The sequence below is a fragment of the Harpegnathos saltator genome, unplaced genomic scaffold (genome assembly GCF_003227715.2).
Source record: "Harpegnathos saltator strain DR-91 unplaced genomic scaffold, Hsal_v8.6 scaffold139, whole genome shotgun sequence".
Taxonomy (NCBI): Eukaryota; Metazoa; Arthropoda; class Insecta; order Hymenoptera; family Formicidae; genus Harpegnathos; species Harpegnathos saltator.
The window spans coordinates 871,387-892,831 of record NW_020229916.1 but is presented as its reverse complement, the minus strand read 5'-3'; the positions used below and the strand labels follow the sequence as shown (position 1 = coordinate 892,831).

Below are 21,445 nucleotides of genomic sequence, written 5' to 3'. Positions count from 1 at the left end.
AAAATAATTAGCTATTCTCATTTCTCAACGACGAGGCAATCGCCGTAACGGGGCAAACGCCGGGCCGTAACATCTGATTGGCTCGGGCCGTGATAAATTTCCCGGAAGACGATATTAAAAGCACAGACGATTACGGCGACGGCTCGTTATGGGACGTCGGCGATCGACGAATCGTACACGCTGACGTTCATTTCTGCGAGAATCCACTCACCTCTCCCTCGCTCCCGCCGAGAGTGAAACGATAGATATTGATGGACTATACGGTGTACGGGAAAAGGGGGACTTGGTTCGTGGGACCAAGTGGGAGTTGGTGGGTTCGTGGGGATGGTCGGGAACGGGAACCGAAGGAAAATTCGGTGACGAAAAATGGTGAATGTCCGATTTTTGCGACAATTGCGCGTGTTTTTTCATCAGTTAGCCAATACGAGTCAACACTTCCCGTAAACACGTGTCCTTACTCTAAATGCTGTATATTAAGGATCATAATAAATTTAACTCTCGTCGAACGTTCACTTCAAAACTCATATCCGGTGTTAGGGTCGATTTGATTACTGCAAGTAAATCGATATGTCAATTTTACCTGTAAAATTTAAAGAAGGAAACGATGACGTTTTATAATTTGATAGAACCAAGAATCAAAAGATGAAAGTAATCGGATCACAGGAAGAATTGTTGTATTCAAATGAGTTTCAAAACGGGTCAAATTGACTCTAACGTCCGATGAGGGTTAAATGTGACTGGAACGTCGTAATCGTGAACGCTGCTGACTAACGATGGGTGATCTCGATTCGATTTTCAGAAAATCCATTTTTTTCCTCTGAAAATCGGTCTTTTTGGATCGATACTTTTTTTTTTCGATTTCTTTCAACAGAGATCGATCTTCGATTCATTGATATACTTATTCGTCAATGTTGTTTCGTTTAATGAAGAATTCGAGAATGGAGTCAACGTTCGGAAGAATCGATTTGTACAAAAATCGAGCGGTAAAGGATCGATTTTTATGGAGACAGATTGGTTTCCTAGAAATCGAAATCGCCCACCGCTGCTGCTGACGCCGACACGTGGAACGTTTACTCGCCGACATCTTGTTGAGAGTTTGGAACGACTAAATCAAACGTCTCGTAATGATCCATCCGTCTGTTGTTGGATACGGAAAATAGTCGGACACGGAGTAGACAGATTCGTCAGGTACGCATTGCCTCGGTCGAGGCGGTCGGGAACAATCGACCGGCCAGAAAGCTTCCCACGGAGATCTTTCCGTTCCTAAAAACGAGTTCTCCAGCCGGTCGCTATCCTCCCCGGTCGACGGGAAATTCAGTTACACCGGCGGAATTGTTTCTTCCTCCGCGTGGCCATTAATTGGAGAACCGGCTTGGAAGGTCGGCCGCCCCGTCGCCTTGTAATGTCGGCGCTTCGCGCAGTACTTCCCGGCGCGAACCTGCTCCCCGCTTAGACGAGAGATCTCGCCGGCGACTTGCGTGGGACAAAGTGTATACATCATTCACTCGATCGCGACGCGGATCACCGAGATCGCGCCACGGCACATACATCATCTCGGCGACGCGTCTACGTCGCCTCTGAGGCTCAAACTGCGGTGTAAGGCCGAGCGGCCGACACGGAATTGTTTCCACCTTAACTTTCCCCTCAACAAGTAGGTGGGTGTGGTTAGCCGACGATGTACGGCCGAACGACTGTTGTTGCGCGCGAGGGATGCTTGTGTGTATTTAATTTCCGACCAAACGAATGGTATCGGCGGCGGCTGGCGCCGCGGCACGAGTTCGAGCGAAACGAGAGAGAAAGTGTGGGGGAGCGGGAAGGAAAAACGCACGAAGAAGCGGGGACAGAGGGGAGGGCGAAGGAAAGGCTAAGAGGACGAGGGAAGAAAAAACTTGCACAATCGCTTTCAGCCGCGCCCTCCCCCCCTTCTCTCCGCAACAGTTCCCCGGCATCGGTTATTCGTGTGTGTGTGTGTGTGTGTGTGTGTGTGTGTGTGTGTGTAGGATCCTCTATCTCAATTTATAATACGCCGAGTCCGCATGTGTGGCGGAGGCGGCCGTGGAGGCAGCGAGACGAAAGTCTCGCCGAGCGGAAAATGGTTTTCCCTGGGAGATGTGGCGCACGCAGCAATGCCGCCCATCAGCGATTCGATGATATCGCGAAATTGAAACGCCATCTCCTAAGTGGCCAGCGCCGGATTCGTCACTGGATGCGTCGCGCGCGGAATCACGCGCGTCGAGCGCGCGTGTTGCACAAGCGGGGAAACCGCGAGGGAAGTCTTCGGTATGAATTCGCGCGAATGATTCTTCCTTCGTCTTTGTTTCTCTCTCTCTCTCTCTCTCTCTCTCTCTCTTTTCTTCGTCCTCACTCTCTCTCTCTCTCTCTCTCTCTCTCTCTCTCTCTCTCTCTCTCCTCTCCCTCCTCTCTCTCTCCTCTCTCTTCTCTCTTCTTTCTCCTCTCTCCTCTCTCCCTTCTCTCCTTTCCTGCGCTCTCTCTCTCTCTCTCTCTCTCTCTCTCTCTCTCTCTCTCTCTCTCTCTCTCTCTCTCTCTCTCTCTCTCTCTCTCTCTCTCTCTCTCTCTCTCTCTCTCTCTCTCTCTCTCTCTCTCTCTCTCTCTCTCTCTCTCTCTCTCTCTCTCTCTCTCTCTCTCTCTCTCTCTCTCTCTCTCTCTCTCTCTCTCTCTCTCTCTCTCTCTCTCTCTCTCTCTCTCTCTCTCTCTCTCTCTCTCTCTCTCTCTCTCTCTCTCTCTCTCTCTCTCTCTCTCTCTCTCTCTCTCTCTCTCTCTCTTCTCTCTCTCTCTCTCTCTCTCTCTCTCTCTCTCTCTCTCTCTCTCTCTCTCTCTCTCTCTCTCTCTCTCTCTCTCTCTCTCTCTCTCGCTCTCTCTCTCTCTCTCTCTCTCTCTCTCTCTCTCTCTCTCTCTCTCTCTCTCTCTCTCTCTCTCTCCTCTCTCTCTCTCTCTCTCTCTCTCTCTCTCTCTCTCTCTCTCTCTCTCTCTCTCTCTCTCTCTCTCTCTCTCTCTCTCTCTCTCTCTCTCTCTCTCTCTCTCTCTCTCTCTCGCCCTCTCTCTCTCTCTCTCTCTCTCTCTCTCTCTCTCTCTCTCTCTCTCTCTCTCTCTCTCTCTCTCTCTCTCTCTCTCTCTCTCTCTCTCTCTCTCTCTCTCTCTCTCTCTCTCTCTCTTCTCTCTCTCTCTCTCTTCTCTCTCTCTCTCTCTCTCCTCTCTCTCTCTCTCTCTCTCTCCTCTCTCTCTCTCTCCTCTCTCTCTCTCTCTCTCTCTCTCTCTCTCTCTCCTCTCTCTCTCTCTCTCTCTCTCTCTCTCTCTCTCTCTCTCTCTCTCTCTCTCTCTCTCTTTCTCGGCGGAACGGCGTCTCGGAAGAGCGACGGGTTTTGCGGCCGCTCGCGACCGCTGCCGAGCGACGAGTTAAAGCCGGTTTACCGGCCAGCAATAACATTGCTAATAACCCGTGTTTGCAGCGGTGTTATCGACAATTGTGGGGCAAACGAAGTAAAATTGCTGGAAACAATTGCTTCCGACAAGCTATTAAAACGCACGTCAATCGCATTTCGCTATTAACTCGGTTATTTCGAAAGAAGAAACATTAATGACATTTGTCTTTCAACATTACGCGGGAAACGACGCGTTATCGGCAAAAATTAATAATTTTACTAACGCGTTGACGACACTTTGTCGCCGGCGCTGTGCGAGTAACGTTATTTTTGCAAACCGTCATTCGGCGGTCCGGGTCAAAGGATGTTGAAGGCAAATGTTATTAGCAGAAAATAGAACTTTATTAGCAATTTTGTTGCTGGTGTAAATGGACTTTTATCGTTCCTACGCTGCTCGTTAACATTCGCGTATTCCACGCTTGTGTAGAGCATATTTTGTTGGAAACACTCGGTGGATTGTTTCCCGGGCAACATGGTTTTGCTAAAAAACACTTCTGTCATTAGCCTTTTGCTATTCACTTTGCTACAGCTATTTTTTTCCTTGTAAATGGACCTTCAGGCTGGGTTCACACCGGTCGTCGGTTCTCCCCGTCGAGACGTTCTTCGATGCTTTTGCATCGGAATATTCGCAGTATCCGTCAACGAAATATGTTGACCCACTCACCGTCGAGTATGTTTTGGCCGGTTTTCTGTTCCTCGCCGCGCAACTCTTGACCGATGACGTGTCAGAAGCGAGAAAACACAGTTCTCGCAAAGTACATTCAAATGAAAAGACGCATCCACGAAATGACACTTGCAATCGATCGGGCGATTTGTGATGCAGTCTCCGAACACACTTTCCTTTCGCCCAAACGGTCCATAAACTAGCACAAAGTTAACGCGCGACCCGCGACCTATCATTTCGACCTCTATCTTCTCTCACGAGTCTGTCACGCTAATGTTACTGTTATTTGACCGATCGTCGAGGCTGAAGCAAAATGTGTTTGAACTATTTTGCAAATCTGCCCGATTGGTTGCGACGGTCATTTCTGCGACCATGTTTACATACTTCAAAATATCTCGCGGGAATTTTTAGGGCGTTTCCTCGCTTCGACGTCGCAAGACGTCAAGATGACCGCGACGAAAAAACAACAGCCTTAAAGTAATTATAATCACACAAATTAATTTCTATACATATCGGTTCGCCGGAGATTCATGGTGGTAAATTATTTCTATTTCACAAAAAAAAAAGAAAAGAAACGTTGGCAGAAGCCTGACGAGCTCCCGGATGCCTTCGTCCAACGGACAGTGTGAACCCAGCCTTAGCCGCGTCGTTATGAACGAGTGGCGGCAGCGACGGATCGAGCGCGCGTCCCGAATGCAAATGGATCGGCAAGTTAATTGCAATAATATTTATATTTATCAAAGAGACGCGCGCGATAGAGATGAATACACATGTGGATTTTATTCCGACCGGTGTAAAACACACGGAAGTTACACGTCGAGAGCGAGAGAAAAAGGGGAAGAGAGAGAGAGAGAGGGGGGGGGGAGGGGAGAGAGAATGAGAGAAAACGAGCGTTGATATCGGCGCGCGCGGAGAGAGAGCGCACGCGAAATTTAATTAATGTGAATTTATAAAATGCTACGACCATTCTCTGTGCACAGCGCGTTTCGCGCGTGCGCACGCAGCTCCCGCGGCCGCTGGAAAATCACTTCCAAGACAATGGAGCGGCTAATATGCTCGCGCGCGCGCGCGCGCGCGCACGCGTGATTTCCAAGTTTTCAAACACGCTCGCTGGTACTCGCGTACCTACGCGTTTCGTGTGTGCGCGCGTTGGTACATTACGTTTGCACTTTTTTAGCACGCGTGCACGCGCGATAGGCCGGCCGACTGGCCGCTCACGCAATTAAATAATTTAGAATCTCAGCGGCTCTTTGTTGCCTCGATGCGTGCGGCGATTACAAACGCCGGATGCTCGCCGTCGGTCGAACCTAAGAATTGAATGGGGGCAATTTTTAGCCGCCGCTCGCTCTCTTCTCTCCGCGTCGGCGAAGTGAGTAAAACAGAGAGGGAGAGGGAGAGAGAGAGAGAGAGAGAGAGAGAGAGAGAGAGAGAGAAAATTAGGAACACGGCATATTACGTAAACACGCGGGTTTCCCTTATTTTTTTTGGTCTTCCTTCCTTTCTCTCTCTCTCTCTCTCTCTCTCTGTTCCTCCGTCTTCACCCCTCTCCCCCTCTTTCTCTCCTTCCCTTTTATATAAAAATATCCTCACGGCGGAAACTCGTGCGCTTTTATATTAAAATCCTGGGCATTCTTCTTTTATCCCGCGCCGTTAATAACGTTAGGTGTTCCCATTTTATATCTCGCGGCACGCAAATATTTTTTGCCCCGGCAAACTTTACTTTAAACGTGTAAAAACAGTGGAAAACGTACAACAAAGGCGCGGATAATCACTGACCCGGATATATATTGATCACACGTACGCGCGCCCGAGCATTCCTCCTGCCCGCAGGCGTTACGCTCGCGCGCGGCCGCGTAAAGCAGGCGACGTCGGCGTTTCTTGCATTTAATTAAATATCTACTTTGTATATGCACGCTTGTTTCGTAACGGCGCTAAAACGTTTCTTGTTTCCCTCTGCCTCTCTCTCTCTCTCTTGCGCGCGCGCAATGATCCTTTTTCGGGGAGGGATATCGCGTTGACGCGCGTAAACGGCGGCTCGTTGGACGTCGAAGGAACCTTCGATGCGGCCCGAAAGGACATGTATATACCGAGTGTCCTAGAAAGAATGGCCTTGCAATATGTAATTAAATATTCTGCAATTATCAAGCGAAGTAAAGAATGTCTCGATAAGCATAGCGCCTAAAACTCGTAGTTGAAAGTAGTTCACGTCGAGTCAAGATTAAAAGAATGAACTTCGATGTCAATACGTGACAACACGTAGAAGAATATTTATTTGAAGTATAAAAGTTTGGCTTGGCTTTTATCCGGTGAGGCCGTTTGAAAGCAATTGTTTACTCGGTTCCGATCGACAACGGACGACAACTTTTACAAAGCATAGGAGATGGATGTTGAACGATACACGGTGTAGCCACTCCGGGAATGTTTGAACGCACGGGACAATCCATGACGCGAAGAATTCAGAATTGTGTTGCTTCACGCGCGGTGCGCGTCTCTCCTCCAATTGTTCTTTTCCGTGTTTGAAGTTCATCAGTTAAATATGATTGTTTCTATCACGTTAACGTCGAAAAGGAATTCTCTTCATCTCGACCTGACGTTAATTTTTTAACCGAGTATTTTCAGCACTACGCTTACATATTGTACAATTATAATGAAATACAATTACACGTTGCCAGCTTTTTTCAATCACCCTGTATACCGACGCACCGTCAACACTTTTCTCCCGAAAAAATAAGTTACCAACGTTATGGGACCGAGGGTTGTCCTGCACGTCAGTTAAACGCCGGAAAGTCTCAAGCGTCTTGAAGGATCTCGAACGTTTCGAAGGGGCTCCCGACCGAGAATGCGCGTCGAAAGTCTTGAGAGTCGCGAATGTTTGAGAAATCTCAATGACCAAGCATCGCGCGATATATAATCCGTGCGCGTCTTTGTACGTCGCGCATACATATCTACGTCTGGAGAGCTCACTACAGTCTGTTATCAGCCGCGTACGCGTGTTCGAGACTTTCGAGATTTCCGAAGACTCTCGAGCACCCTCTCGGTTTCGAGTATAATATTCCAAGCGAAATATAACAGCTGGACCTCCAAAGATCTCCATACCGATTGAATTGAACTCGAGGACTCTCTCGGGGGGCAGTTTTGTATGCGCGCTGCTAGGTGCCATACTTCGCTCCAGCGAATCTTTAACACGTTGGCCGCCATTGACCGCAACTTTCCGCTGCTCGGTTCCAATGCTCGAGCGAAGTTTGCCATTGCATTTGCGAAGGTGGATAAATACGATTCGCGATGTATATTTGTCAGGCCAAGTCTCATCGCCTGCGGTATACTTTATATTTGTCGTGCGCTCGTTTACGTTTTATACAAATAACTAGGACGCAGCGATATATCGGTGGCTAAGATCGGTGGGTAAGAAGTGACCTCTCGAATTCGAAATTTCTCCCGAGGGGCGAACAAAACCGTCTTGACAAACTCTCGTTGCTTAAACGACCCAAAGACACAAGATGTCCATTTTATCGAGCTTTCCAGCAAATAATCTCCGACCATTCGAGCATTCACACGGGAGGAGAGGAAAATAGTGATTCTGTGAGTTCACTCAACTAAAAATTCAAAAACAGCTATTTTTACCAAGCGTCGCAATGATAACGGTAATATTAACTTCGGCATGAGGAGACTGTAGAATCCTGAGACATCACTCGCGCATGGGCGTCTTCGTGACGGGTTGCCTGCTTTTACAGGCGATGAAAGCGTCGAGTAATATTTATCGCTTCATCGCGCGTCGAGCGCACGCGATGCGTCGATCGCGATCAAGACGAGTCGCATGAGGAGGCGCGTCTCGGAGCGGATCAAGCGCCGAATTACTGTCGCGCACAGCTCCCCGGGATGATGATTGGCACATTCGTCTTCGGCCTGTCTCGTCGGCCGAGGCTCGCGCGCGCGCGCGCGATCGGTTTCCAATAGGCTCCCGAATTCCTATATATCTGTGCCGGACGCGTTGTCACTCATATTTGATATGTTTCTCAGAACGTGTATCCTGTGGCATTTGCACGCGGCGCCGAGCACCAAGTGCTTGCGATCACGGCCCGGCCGACGTACACAACGTGTATAATCGCAGCTCGCACGCACCACCCGCGGGATTAGGAATATCCAGGCGGGATCGTGGAAAATCGTTTCTCATGCGCACTTCTCGTGTCTGCCGTCATCGGCCGGCCGGTCGATACGGCCGCGCGCGTGTAAACGCTAGTTCGATGTAATGAAGGCGGTTGTATCGTGGAACGAGCTTCATGGGAGTCCATTGAAAACTGAGGTATTGGCTTCCACCGGCCTATTGAAATATTAGGTCCCTGTCCTTTTCAGCGGAACTGGGTCGCACTTTTTGCCGTTAGAGCGGGACGAGTGTATAAAGTAGCGTCGGAGGGAAAAGGGACAGGGAAGAGTTCCGGTGCGGCTCGAAGGGAACAAGCCTATTATTTAATCTGTTATTTAATTGCTAGCGGGAGAAGATTGGCCTTTCGCGCTAAGCTGAGAGATTCGCGATCGAAGCTGACACTTTCGACCACTCAGTGTGCTCCGTGAGGTTTCTAATTTTTATTTTCGGTATCTTCTCTAAGGCATACTTGGGGTTTTTTTTAATTAAAAGAGCTGCTGTAATATTAAAGACTAATGCGCGGACGTTGTATGAAAATGGCTCCGGGGGTGGGGGGGGGGGTTATAAGTTATAATAATATTATAAGCATGAAAGAGAAAGAAAACTCGAGCGATGAAGACGCAGCAACAGTGTCGAAGGATGCTCGAAATGGGAATACGGAAACAGATTGAAGAAGGAACTACTACATTTGGAAGAGGATCCGATGGATATGCATTCTTCCACGAGTACGCGCGTAACGGAAACAATCGCAACTGAAAGTTCGCACTGGTAACCGATAGAGAATGAAAACTTGTTCTTTCTGTTAAGGCCGGTTTACGCATCGAAAAAATAGCAGTACCGATGCGAGTAGCGAAGAGCTAATAACAGAAATGCTTTCAGCAACAGCACATTCCCCGGAAAATAATTTACCGAACGTTTTTAACAAAATATGCTTTCAATCATATGGGATACGTAATAGTGTGGAATACAATGTTAACGACAAACGTAGGATTTTTAATATCGAAGCGTTTGCTCCGACAACCCCGCTGCAGACACACATATTATTAGCAACGTGTTAATATGGCCCAAATAAACCGGCCTTATAAGACTAGACATTTTCGCGATAATCTCGCGCGAGCACGACATTGAGAGAAAAAGATAGTTAATATATTACTGTTATTCGATGCCATTTCTTTCTCCTCTTGTGAGAGCTCGTGGCTGCACTGCAAACCCGAGTGTGTTATTTTGACACGTATAAGCTTGAGCTTTCCTCACGCGTTTCTTGTCGTCTGAAATCACGTCATTTGATGCATCTCGATATCACTTAACGCGTTTAAACGCGTAAACGGCGTAAAGCTTCAGCTTGTACGCGTCAAAATAACACACTCGGGTTTGCAGTGTGAAGACGAGATTAGTTGGTGAAAAACTCGATAAAATTAACATCTTGTGTCTTTCGGTCGTTTAAGCATTTAGAGCTTTTTAAGACGGGTCTGTCTGTTCTTCAGAGAAAATTTCGAAATCTGCACGTATGAAGTGTCTGAACTCGCTAACCAGCGATATAGCGCTACGTCTTTTCCATGACTTCTTAACTCGATGAATTCGCATCAACGGATATACAAGCAGATAACGAGCAGATCCTCGCGGTTTAGCAGCGAGAGATATTTACACAACGACAAGCTACCTCGAATAGCCGTATCAGCCGACAGATCTCTGAAGAGTACCGAGCCTCTCTCTCTCTCTCTCTCGGGGTGTCGGATCCTCCTCATCTCCAACAAGCGTAGCGGGACTGTTCGCGCGACGCGCGATCCTCTAATTGTCTCGAGAGCGGCGTACTTCCGACGCGCGAGCGCGCGCGTCTGTCGATATTTCAGCGGAGGAGTCGCACCGAAATCTCGCCATGCTTTCCCCGTGAAGTTTCCCATGGCAGCCGGGACCGTGTCGCCGGGACGGCGGTACACACTATATCGCGCCAGCACTCCGTTCCGGACGCGAGAGCGCGTCCGCGCGCGCTCCTCTTTTTCTGTTTTCAGCCGGCCGTAACTATACGTGCGCGCCGGCGGACGTTGTAATATCGTCGGCTAGGTGCCGATGCACGATATCCACTCCTGTAATATTCATTTCCTACGGTAAAAGCCCTCTCAGCGACTCTTTCAAGCTCGGATATCGGAAAAAACGAGGCATTTCCGTTGGTAAATGTCACGGAGGTTGGTAGATGGGCAGTGCCCACATATTACCAATCAATTTGCCTCTGTCGATACAGAGGTGGAGAGTCCAGGAGAAAATATCAGGCTAACTCTGAGCGAGCGAGCGAGCGAGCGAGCGAGCGAACGAACGAGAGGAACAGGGAGAGGGAGAGGGAGAGAGAGAGAGAGAGAGAGAGAGAGAGGAAGCGAACGAGCGAACGGCCGAATGCGAGGCGGCGGAAAGGGAGAATGACAGACCGCGAGGGGCGACGCGGCGGAGGGGCACATAGGACGCTTATGAGCGCGAATATAGAGATGGCCCCTCCATCATATTTAACTGAGATAGCCAATCACCCCTGTCACTAGCGGGTGATAGATTATTTTAATCAAGTTATTTCACCCGAAACCCGATCATTCTCGGCGAGAGAGGGACGCTTCGAGGACGTGTGTTGGTGCGCGCGCGTTCGGAGCGCCCGGAGCGCGCGAGCGTATACATAAAAATCGAATTAACCGTTTGGAGATAGAGCAAGCGAGAGAGAGAGAGAGAGAGAGAGAGAGAGAGGAGGGGAGGGAGAGAGCCGCTACCGCGAGACGGGCCTCTAATTCGGAAATAATCGGCGAGTGTCTGTGCCCTTCTCCGGCGACGCGATGCCATTAAAAAGGAATCCAGCGGAATATATAAATTATTATCGACTTATCATGCGCCGACCTGACGTATTTGATCGCCGCTCGTCGACCGCCGTGGGCTGGAAAACCCGCGGTACTCATCTGTCGTTTGCCTCGCTTTTATTTCACTCTAAGGAAATAACGCGATATCGCTCGTCCTCCCCGTGCGGAGGAGAGGCAACGGCGGCGACGGCGTGAAATATCGAATTATCGTTGCGTCGCGCCGCGCGGATAGTTTATCTCTCTCTCTCTCTCTCTCTCTTTCTCTCTTCCTGTCGAGAAGCCGCCTCTCGCCCGAGTGATTTTTTCAATAATTCGCGAGAACACCGGCTAAGTGTAAATCGCTAATCTCCCGCGCCGTAACCCGGCTCTCCCCCGCCTCCTTCTCCCTCTCGCTTCCCCGATAATCTATTTTTTAACTCCTCCTCCGACGAATTGATCGACGGCCGGCTACGCGAGTTTTCAAGTTCTTATCGAGTTTCTAGAGACTTCCGATATCTCCGAGTTCATTCGCTGCAAATCCCTTTCTCTGCTTTCCACGAGGGTATCGCGCGCCGCGCCGCGCCGTTAATACGCCGCTCTTTGTTACGTTGTTCTCCCCCCGGTAACGTTGAATCGCGCGCGAGCAGCCGATTATTACCGGCTAAAAATTACGCGCGAGACGTAATTACGTATTAACCGCCCGCGGTCCAAATTATTTGCGAAATGTGGGTCGTCGTGAAATATTTCGCTTCCGTTTCAACGCTGCCAGCACGTCGATTATAATTCAATGATAAATCTGCGTAACATGGCGAATTTTGCAAAATAATAATCCAGACATCCGCGCGCTTTATCGGGCGGACTACTAGCCAGCGGCGATTCGCTGCTTCGTGTGTCCGGCCAGCTCGAAAATCCACGGGGGGCGGGGAGTTTCATCGCAACGCCCCGCGCAAGAAGATTAATAAACGCCGGGGGTTAACCACCCCCGCGCGTACGAATTATCGCGTACGACGACCGCGACCATTGTCGCCGCTGTGCGCCTTTCAATCTTCAACGCGTCGCGTCGCCAAGTTGCGTGGCAACGAAACGACAGATCCGGCGGAGCGGCGTCGCGCAGACCCGCGGATTTTCTCCCGCAACGGCCGAGATATCAACGACGATCATTTCACCCGGGCCGGCCCGGCCCCGGCAACCCCGAATCTCCCGGTGGTTTTTGGATCGTTCCCCGGCTAAACGCTCTCTCGCCCGCTTCATTTCTCTCCCAGCGAGTGTGTGAGTTTCTCCTTTTAGGGTCGGCTATCGGCGCGGTGGTCCCGCTTTTTCTGAGAAGTGCGCGCCGTTTGCAGGAAATACGAGTGCCCTGCCGACGACGCCGGCGCGGCCGGGTCGAGCTTTAATCCGCTTTTATTTTCCAGAATCGTTCCCCCGCGGTGCGATCTCTGTGACAAGATCGTACCATACGCGAAGACGGTGAATATGTTGCCGCTTGCGGGCAAAACGAAGGAGGAGAGGAGGAAAAAAGCGCAGAGCAGGGGAGGAAAAGGAGGAGAAGAGAGAGAGAGAGAGAGAGAGAGAGAGACATCGGTGTAAAGAATTGTCCCGCGAGTCGCGCAATACAGTATTCCCCGCGGACTCGTAAGATTCCGAGGTATACAAGTTGTATTCGCAGTGTTTCCGGCTCGGATGAGTTATCGGCGGGCGAAAGTGTTCACGCGCGAGACGAGGGTGTTCCTCGCCGAAAATAAACGGACCTGAGGAAGCTCGAGGCTCACGGAGCGCGGCGCTCTCTATCGACGTGGCGTCTCGCGCGGAAATTTCCTAGGATTCTCCCAGATACAGAGAGGACGTGACGTCCAGCTTTCAAAGTACACGCGGGATCATGAGAGCGGCCGAGGGGCGGCTCGATGACGAGCCGCTTATAATAAAGGACGCTCTCGACGAGTCCTCGATATAGAAGTGTTATCGCCTCTCATGCCCGATACAGCGAGGATTATAGAGCAGCGTTTTCTCGTCCGCGCGTACAGTGTCCTGAGCTCGCTCGCCGAAAGGACGGCGACGCGGCTGCGAGATAGAGAGAGAGAGAGAGGGAGAGAGAGAGAGAGAGAGAGAGAGAGAGAGAGAGAGAGAGGGAGGGAGGGAGGGCTGGAGGGGGCGGGGAGGGGGAGCGAGAGCGGCGGAGAGGGAGGGAGAAATGGTAATTAATTAGTAATTATATCAGCGGCTGCCCCGGAAAAAGCCAGCCTGCGCTCGCGCGAGCACAGAATGGCTGGTTGCCGTGCGCCGCCGACGAAACTCTCCCCGATAACTTTGCTTTCTGACCTAACTCCAATTTCCGCTAATTATACCGTGGCTACCTACTTCCTCCTTCTTTCTGTAAAACGCATTCACCTCTGTCTTTCTCTCTCTCTCCCCCCCTCCCTCTCTGTTTCTCTCTCCTCCTCTCTCTCTCTCTCTCTCTCTCTGTCTCGCTCTCTCTCTCTCTCTCTCTCTCTCTTTCCTCTGGCCTGCCCTTCTGCCTCTCTCCGGATTGCTCTTTCGTTCTTTCTTCATCCAGCCCTCTCGTCGCGTAACCCCTGCGAGAATCCCGGAGGAAGGACCGCGGTATCTCGCACGCATTGGTGGCGATAACTTTCATAGTTCGCATAGTGAGTTTGGGGAGGACGCGAGCGAGGGAAGTTTCCGGCGAAGCGAATAAGCGAATCTTCTACATTTCTCGGGGCAGGAATCAAGAATTCTCGCCGCACGGACGAATAATTTCGTCGGGCGATCTTATCGTGCGAGATAGGTGCAAGAATGAGCGCGAGTCTAACATGCGAGTACACGAGGTTTACCGAGGAAAATCTCCGGCACATCTCTCATTGCGAAGAAGAAGCGCCAATTTGCGCCTTAGCAACCCTCTCGGAAATTATATCTTAATATCAACGACGCGCCAAGAAAACATGTACCAATCGCGTGTATCATCATTATTGTAATGAAGAGAACATCCGGCGGAAGTCGTCCATAGCCGATTGGGACGTGTACGCGAAACGAGCTGCAATGACCGCGACGGGGTGGTTCTCGCCGAAGAAGCTACCCCGGCGACTAAAAATTGCAAACGAGCTTCTCTCCAGCCGTCGTAAATTAGCGAGATGCCAAAGAGAAAGAGAGGGAGGGAGGGGGAGAGAGAGAGAGAGAGAGAGAGGGAGGGAAGGAGGGAAGGAAGGAGGAAGAGTAGTTCTCAGATTTAATTATCGCTAATGAAGAGTCGACTACAATCGACAGCGAGATCAAAGGTTCCGCGAGCGACTTTGGACGCGCGTCGCGATACACACCGGAAATCGTAATCGCGCGATCGGTATGGCAGCTACGTGCAACGGCGGGCGCAGCCCGCCATCAGACGCCGGTACCGGGGGTGCTCGTTGCGCTCGCACGCGCGCGTCTCAATTGTCGCATCGCGAGCGCGCTGAAAATTAAGAGAGCCGCGATAATGGCCGAACGTGTCCGGAACCAAATCCGCTTTCCGACGGCGAGATGAGCGGAGCGGGATGAGCCGTTCACATCGGCGCGTTGGCACAAAGAGCGCGAGACGAACTCTTTCCTTCTCTTTCTCTCTCTCTCTCTCTCTCTCCCCCTCCCTCTCTTATTCTCACTCTTACCCTCACCCTCTCGCTCTGTCTATCCCTCTCTCTCTCTCTCTCTCTCTCTCTCTCTCTTTCTCTCGAATATTAATAAATCCCATCTGCCGTCGTTTCCATCGGCTCCCTTTCGCAACTTCGAAACGCAGTCGCGGGAACAGGTATCTGTATCTTCTTATAGCGAATTCGCGAGATTCCTCGTCATCCTTCCCACTCTCGTCCTACCCCTCTCCCTCCCGAATCCTTCGCGTCTACCCTCCGACGATTCCCCGCTCATCCGGGATTCCGAAACACTTGGACTTATTAAATGCAAAATGCTTCCGGCAAACAATGCTTAATCGCGACGTCGCTTCTCGTTGTAATCCTCGTTGCTAAAGATGCAGACGCCGAGGGGGAGGGGGAAATAGATAGAGAAAGAGAGAGAGAGAGAGAGAGAGAGAGAGAGAGAGAGAGAGAGAGAGAGAGAGAGAAAGAGAAAGAAAGAAGGCGGGAGGAAGAGGGGATCGACGGGGATGAACGATCTCTCGTGACGAAGAGGAGAGAATCGGCGGCCGCCTGTGCTTTCACGGTAATCCGATCTCTCTAAGGAGATTCTCCATTTTTACAACTTCGTTTGAGCTCGCGGCGGCGGGCTCCGTTGCCGACGGGTATTCGAAATATTCGCGGAATCTCGGATTTACGCTCGCGGCCCACGGACAACCAGGCGGGAAAGACGCCAGTCGCGCCACGGAGGCTGGAAAGGAAGGACGGCACGGCGAGGGGGGGGGGTGGCGGTGAGGGGGCAGAGCTCGGAGGGAAAGGACTTTTCCACGCGGAGCGAAGCGCCGCCGGTGACCGGAGCGAGAGAACTCGTTCCGATTATTTGAACATTAATTAGAATTATTAATTAGAATTAATTAGAAAAACGAGCCACTTCGGCAGATCTCTCACGGAGAGGGGATCGAACGTCGGCAAGAGTATTTTAGTTTTTCAAAAAACGTCGGACTCGGTGAGACTCGAAGCGAAACATCCCGCGTTTTCCACTCGTTCCTGAGCCCCGTCCGCCTATAATCCGTCTATAAATGCGGCATGGACGTCCAACAAGAGGAAAAAGAGAGCGGGAGAGAGAGAGCTCGCGTAGGAAATTTCTTGGGATCTCTTCGGGATCCCGAGTTCGATTTCCCAAAATCCAGACGAATTCCAGTTTCTCCGTGAAAAATGTGTTCCAGAATATAATTAGGGTCTATTCCGATTTCCTCTGGCAAAAACTAATGAGTACCGATTGGGAAATTCACGAGGATCCGGGTGAAAAGTATCAGGAATGTAACATTTCGAATACGCGACTACTACTCTCGAAGGAGAAGCGAAACGTTGCCAGAGTCTTGTTTCCATTTTGCGTCAGAATGTTATTCTTGTCTTAACTTTCGTCCCGCTAGAACACTACGAGCCGCTATTTTCGTTCGCAACGCTGCGAGCCGTCGAAAAGCGCGAGCCCCGCGCAGTCGCTTAATCGCGGAACCTGTGAAAATCGAGCGATACCGTAAAATTGCCCGGGGCAAAAATAGGATTCCCAATTGGTATCGTGATCGGATAACCGATCCTGTGACCAATTCGTGCATTCTATTTGTAATGTATGCCGTGTATCCGGAAAAATCCAGAGAAATTCCGCGCAGGGGGCGGGCGCCGCCGCTGCTGATATAGCGTGTTTTCTTCGCTGAAGACCAGCTACGAGGGAGGGTGGTTCTCGCGCGGTCGGGAAACGAGAAAATAATCCTACCGCCCAACGAGAAACGCCGGTTACAATTGTTTCATTACGTTCCATCTGGCTGCAGCGTCGCAGCCGGTAGCCCTGACGCGAACAAGCCCGCCGCCGGCTGGCGATCCGCTGGCTGAAAAATATCGCGGCCCACGACGCAATCGAACGACGACCGGCGGCGGCGGGCCGCTTGTTTTGCAACTGACGTTTCCGGGCTTCTCGGCTCGGCCGCTCGCGCGTTGTCCTTGCATTTACGTTCGCGCGCGCGCGACACCACCCGCAGGCCTGTTCCTTGCGGCTGAACAGGTGCCGCGTCGGGCGGGCTTTGTCGCCCTCTTCTCTTCGACGTCAAGTCGTGCTTTAGTTTTACCGCGAGGACAAAAGATGCAGTCTGTTTCCGCCGAAAGGAGCACTCCTTGACGCTCACGCTGATAGAAAAATATAGAATAATTGAATTAACCACGTATAATCTCACTATATTTTATAGTTGCTTGCGGCGTCAACCATATCTTTATAGTTCGTGGAACCTGCGAAATATAGTAGAGTAAACACTAATATATAGTCAGTGGTTGTCTTAAATAATCGTTTAGTTACTTTTATACCACATATATGGTAATTTCTCATTCACAAATATAGTGAGATTTAATATTCGTATAGTTACATCTGTCATCATTTAGCAAATATTCTGGTAATATTGACTATATAAAAACGAGCTACTTTTACCTACCATTTTATATTTGTATCCATACAATAAAATTAGTTTAGCTAAAACTTACTACAATTCTTAGTAAAAATATTATATGATTGGTTATACTATGCCTATATCGTAATTATTACCGATATTATGGTAATACTTACTATAAATATGATATTTCGGACTATAATTTAGTTACTATATCATTACAGTTCCAAATATCATATACTTTTTCCTCAGCGCAAGGAGAAGGAAGGCAACACACTCGTGGTTGCAAAACGATTTCGATGTGAGGTGCTCGTTAAACTATGGCGACGGAGACCTGCAACCTGCGACAGGTCTGCGCGGTATGATAGCTCGTCTATGATAGCAACTTGCAAAGCACTCTAGATACGATTCTCGTCAATAACGCGACGCCTCGGCATTTCCGGGATCAACGCGCGCGTCGTCCATCGCTCGCAGACAACAGCGAACGTTTCTAAGCCTCTTTGTTCCTCTTGTGTTGCAGGCTGCACGTTCCCGGAGGAGTGGTACGGCCGGTGGTTCCAATCGGGGAATCAGGGTCTGGTGACCGTGAACGGCTCCATCATCACCAGCAAGGGCCAGTGCATCGAGAAAAATGGCGACAAGTTCCTCGTTCACGACGCGTGAGTCTCGTTTGAATTGCAAGTAGAGCTGAGACCGGCCGATATGGAACGTATATAGCGCGGTATTCCATCCTTTTATACTCCCCCCGCCCTCGCCGAGCGCCTCTCGCCCCCCGTCGCCTCGGACCACCGCCCTGCTGCGACCCCGTCGCTCCCGTATACGCGCCTGCTCGCCTACCCGCCCCCGGCCTCCTTCTCCCTCCCTTCTTTCCAGCTTTTATTAATTAACTGCCCTCCGACAAAGCGCTCCAGGCGACGTGCCAACGAGAGAGACAGAGAAAGAGAGAGAGAGAGAGAGAGAGGGGGGGAGGGGAGGGGGAGGGGTCAGCCCGCCGTATAAAACGTTTCTCCTGAAATTCCATCCGTGAAACCGGAGCAGGGGTGGCTTTGAGATCGAAGAACGGGCGATCCGCGTCGGCACCGCGCGCTCGCGCTCTCCTATGTATTATACACGTATCGAACACACCTTTACTGTCTGCCCGAGCGTGTTTTCGTGCGCATGTAGTGGTGGGATTACGACGAATGCGCTAACGGCTAGTACACGCGCGCGAGCGTATGACTAAATGTTAAATAGAAACTGCAAGCGAGCAGCCCCGAGGCGAGCGAACGGACGAACGAACGAACGAACGAACGAACGAACGAACGAACGAACGAACGAACGAACGAACGAACGAACGAACGAACGAACGAACGAATGAACGAACCGACTGGGGTCGGGAGAAGGGAAGGGGGGAGGTATCAAGGGGACGGCGGTTGCCGTCTCTGGGATGACCTCTGCGCGAAAAAGCTTCCCGGTCAATTGTACAGGGGCGATGCGCGAGTTATAAGCGCGCGTCGCGGCGGCCTCCTCCTCGTGTGATCGTTAACAAACCCGCCGCCGCCGCCGAAAATTTGCGCGGCCCCTCGTCTTGCAAAAAGCGGCTGATGGGTGGAGGGGTAGAATTGAAACGGTATTTCGTGAGTGAGCGAGCGAGTAAGCGAGTAGCAATTATTAATGTCCTGGGGTGTATCCTCCGAGGACGTGAAATATTTATGGAATAGTTGCCGAGGCGTATTTACGTCAGAAATAAGTTTGCTGAGAGTTTGCTGTATTTATAAAGCAGTTTGCCGACTCAATGTTGGATAAAAGTTATTCAGATTGACATTAGATGAGGTTAACGGTTGGGTTTAATCCCTTGACTAGCGGAAACGCAATATTGCGTTCGCTAGAAGAGCCTCAAACTGGCGGAAGTGCAGTACTGCGTTTTGTGTGTTGTGTGTGTGTGTGTGTGTGTGTGTGTGTGTGTGTGTGTGTGTGTGTGTGTGTGTATGTCTGTGATATTTCTGGTACTTGAATATTTTTTAAATTCTAAGGTTTCCGGGGTCGTCCTCTCTCTTTTAATGATGGGCTTCAAAATTCAAATTGGCGGAATATTGTCAATCTAAATTTTGTAAAAGAGTATAAAAGTTTCACAAAAGGAACTTTGAATTTAGGTTTCTTGAGATCATTTTTTCCAATGATGAATTTTAAAAATAATTTGAAATGGCGAGTCTTTAAACTAATGCAGATGTTCAAAACGAAGTTCTACATGTACACACATAACTTATATAGGTTATTCATCAATATAAATTTTTGAAAAATTTTGTGTATTTTATATAATTTTTGAAATTTTATATAATTAATAACGTTTAATTTTTGAAATTTCATTTTTTGTCAGTTTAAGCACTTTCAAACGAAATTCAGCGTGTCAGTCGAAGGGTTAAATATGGTCGAGATCTTAGATTTTCTAGCTAGATATATGGATGTATATGAATTCGGCAGTAATTTTATACTTGCTTATGATGTTATATGTAAAGCTTTATGTATCCTTCGTGAGTGCTTCACACGGCTCATATTTATCACGTCGAATGACGAAGTAGAAATACGAAATTTACTCAAGACGATGTTATGTGAAATGCAATGTGTAACTCGAGTACACTGTAAATTTGCTCTTGACAAATATATATTTGGCAAATTTCTTGCTGCGTTAATACAACAAATAGCGAATATTACTATGTGTAACACAAGTCGAAATGTAAGTGCAATCGAAATAAACATTTACCCGCGTAACTCTTGCACTCAAATTTACATCATACTCGCGTACACGTCTTGTGATATATATATATATATGTATATATATACAGAGCACAAAAAGTAGCAAACTGGAAGTGCGGGAAGAATTCTGCGCGTTGCACGCGAATTTTGCGTGGAACGTACGAAAGAATTTCCAAGAATGCCTCAGAGAAAAAATCGATTCCCAGCGTCCTTCCTCCCCCTTGTCTGTATCTTCCGTAAAGTTGAGGAAACAGATTATCCGGCGTTTTCGAAGCGCGCGCGCGCGAGAGAGAGAGAGAGAGAGAGAGAGAGAGAGAGAGAGAGAGAGAGAGAGAAAGAGAGAGATCGTTCGGTTGTACATAACAAGATTATCGCGCCGCCGTGTTATCTCCGCGAGCCGACAGTGGGAAAATAATTGAAACGGCGGAATCTCCCCGAGGTCCGGTCACGTTGTCGAAAAGAAAACATTTTCCGCCAGCTCGATCGCGGTCTTCCTCCGTTATACCAGAATTTCCGCTGTATTTCCATTTGCACGCCCCCTGCCCGAAATCCGCACCTCGCGCGGCCGGTACGTCCTCGCCTATGTGCTACATATGTATACAAACACACGTACATATTCGTGTACATACGTGTGTGTGTGTGTGTTTCGACGGAATAGACCGCACATGTGTACACCATCGCGCTGTACTTTCTAATCAAACACGATCTTTTATCCGACGATAGAATTACAAAAACGATATCGCGCCGCGCGGCTCCACCTCGAACTTCCCGCCCGAAATTATTCGCGACTGAGAGCAAGTACTCCAGAATCGTTCCGCTCGCTCGCACTCTCGCCAAGCGGAGAGAGTTGCTTTGTTGCAGCCCGCCGCGGGAAACCCAATTAATTTTGTTTGATCGGCACTTTTTCCAATTTTGCAGCCGCCGCGATCGCCGATCGCGGTCCTGCCACGCCGCGTATTCCCATCGAAGGCAAAGTTTAACCGTGGCCCACTTTGCCGGGATAATATGCACGGTGCATATAATATGCTATATATACATATATACACGTACACACATACACACACATATATATATATATATATATATACAGGGTGTGCCGGCGCGATAGAGAATGTCCCCTCGGCAGCTCGTGGGTTAAACTTTCGGCTCTCAATTAAGTCACTACGATTCTCGGCCGTTATTCGGCGGTTAATTCGACAGGGGCTCGTGGAGGAGAGTTTCCATCTTCGGCAAATTCCAGCGCGGCCCACCCGGTACATAGCGAGAGCGGGGCGTCGCCCCGGTGTCGATCGCGCGACTCGATTAACGCAACCGGGCCATAACCGTAACATTAGCGGCCGGGCGAGAGAGCTGTTCTTCGCGAGCGTTATTGCCTCTCTTCCGGCAAGACGAACGCGCGCAGCGGGCAGAAGTCGTTGGTGGGACGGAAAGGAGGGAAGGTGGACGCGATTAAATCGCGAGGACGCGCGCGCAATTGGACATTCAACAAACAGCGTTATCAGCGATGCCGCGTTATTTATCCGCCGCGCGTAATGCGCTACGGCGCATTTTCCGGCGAAGCTAACGGACGCGAACGCTAACGCTAACGCTCGAATTGGATCGAGGCGCGAGCTCTCCTCCGTTTGCTCG

At 49.8% G+C, this 21,445-nt stretch overlaps 1 protein-coding gene across 2 annotated transcripts in view; it reads left to right on the top strand.

The window, feature by feature from the left end:
- Positions 1 to 21,445, top strand: part of LOC105185292 (uncharacterized) — a 352,769-nt gene that overhangs the window by 228,417 nt on the left and 102,907 nt on the right. For both annotated transcript variants that reach the window (XM_019842371.2, XM_025308096.1), the window contains one exon: positions 17,604 to 17,742. In XM_019842371.2, coding sequence (XP_019697930.2) covers positions 17,604 to 17,742 — 139 coding nt within the window. The remainder of the gene's footprint in view (positions 1 to 17,603; positions 17,743 to 21,445) is intronic.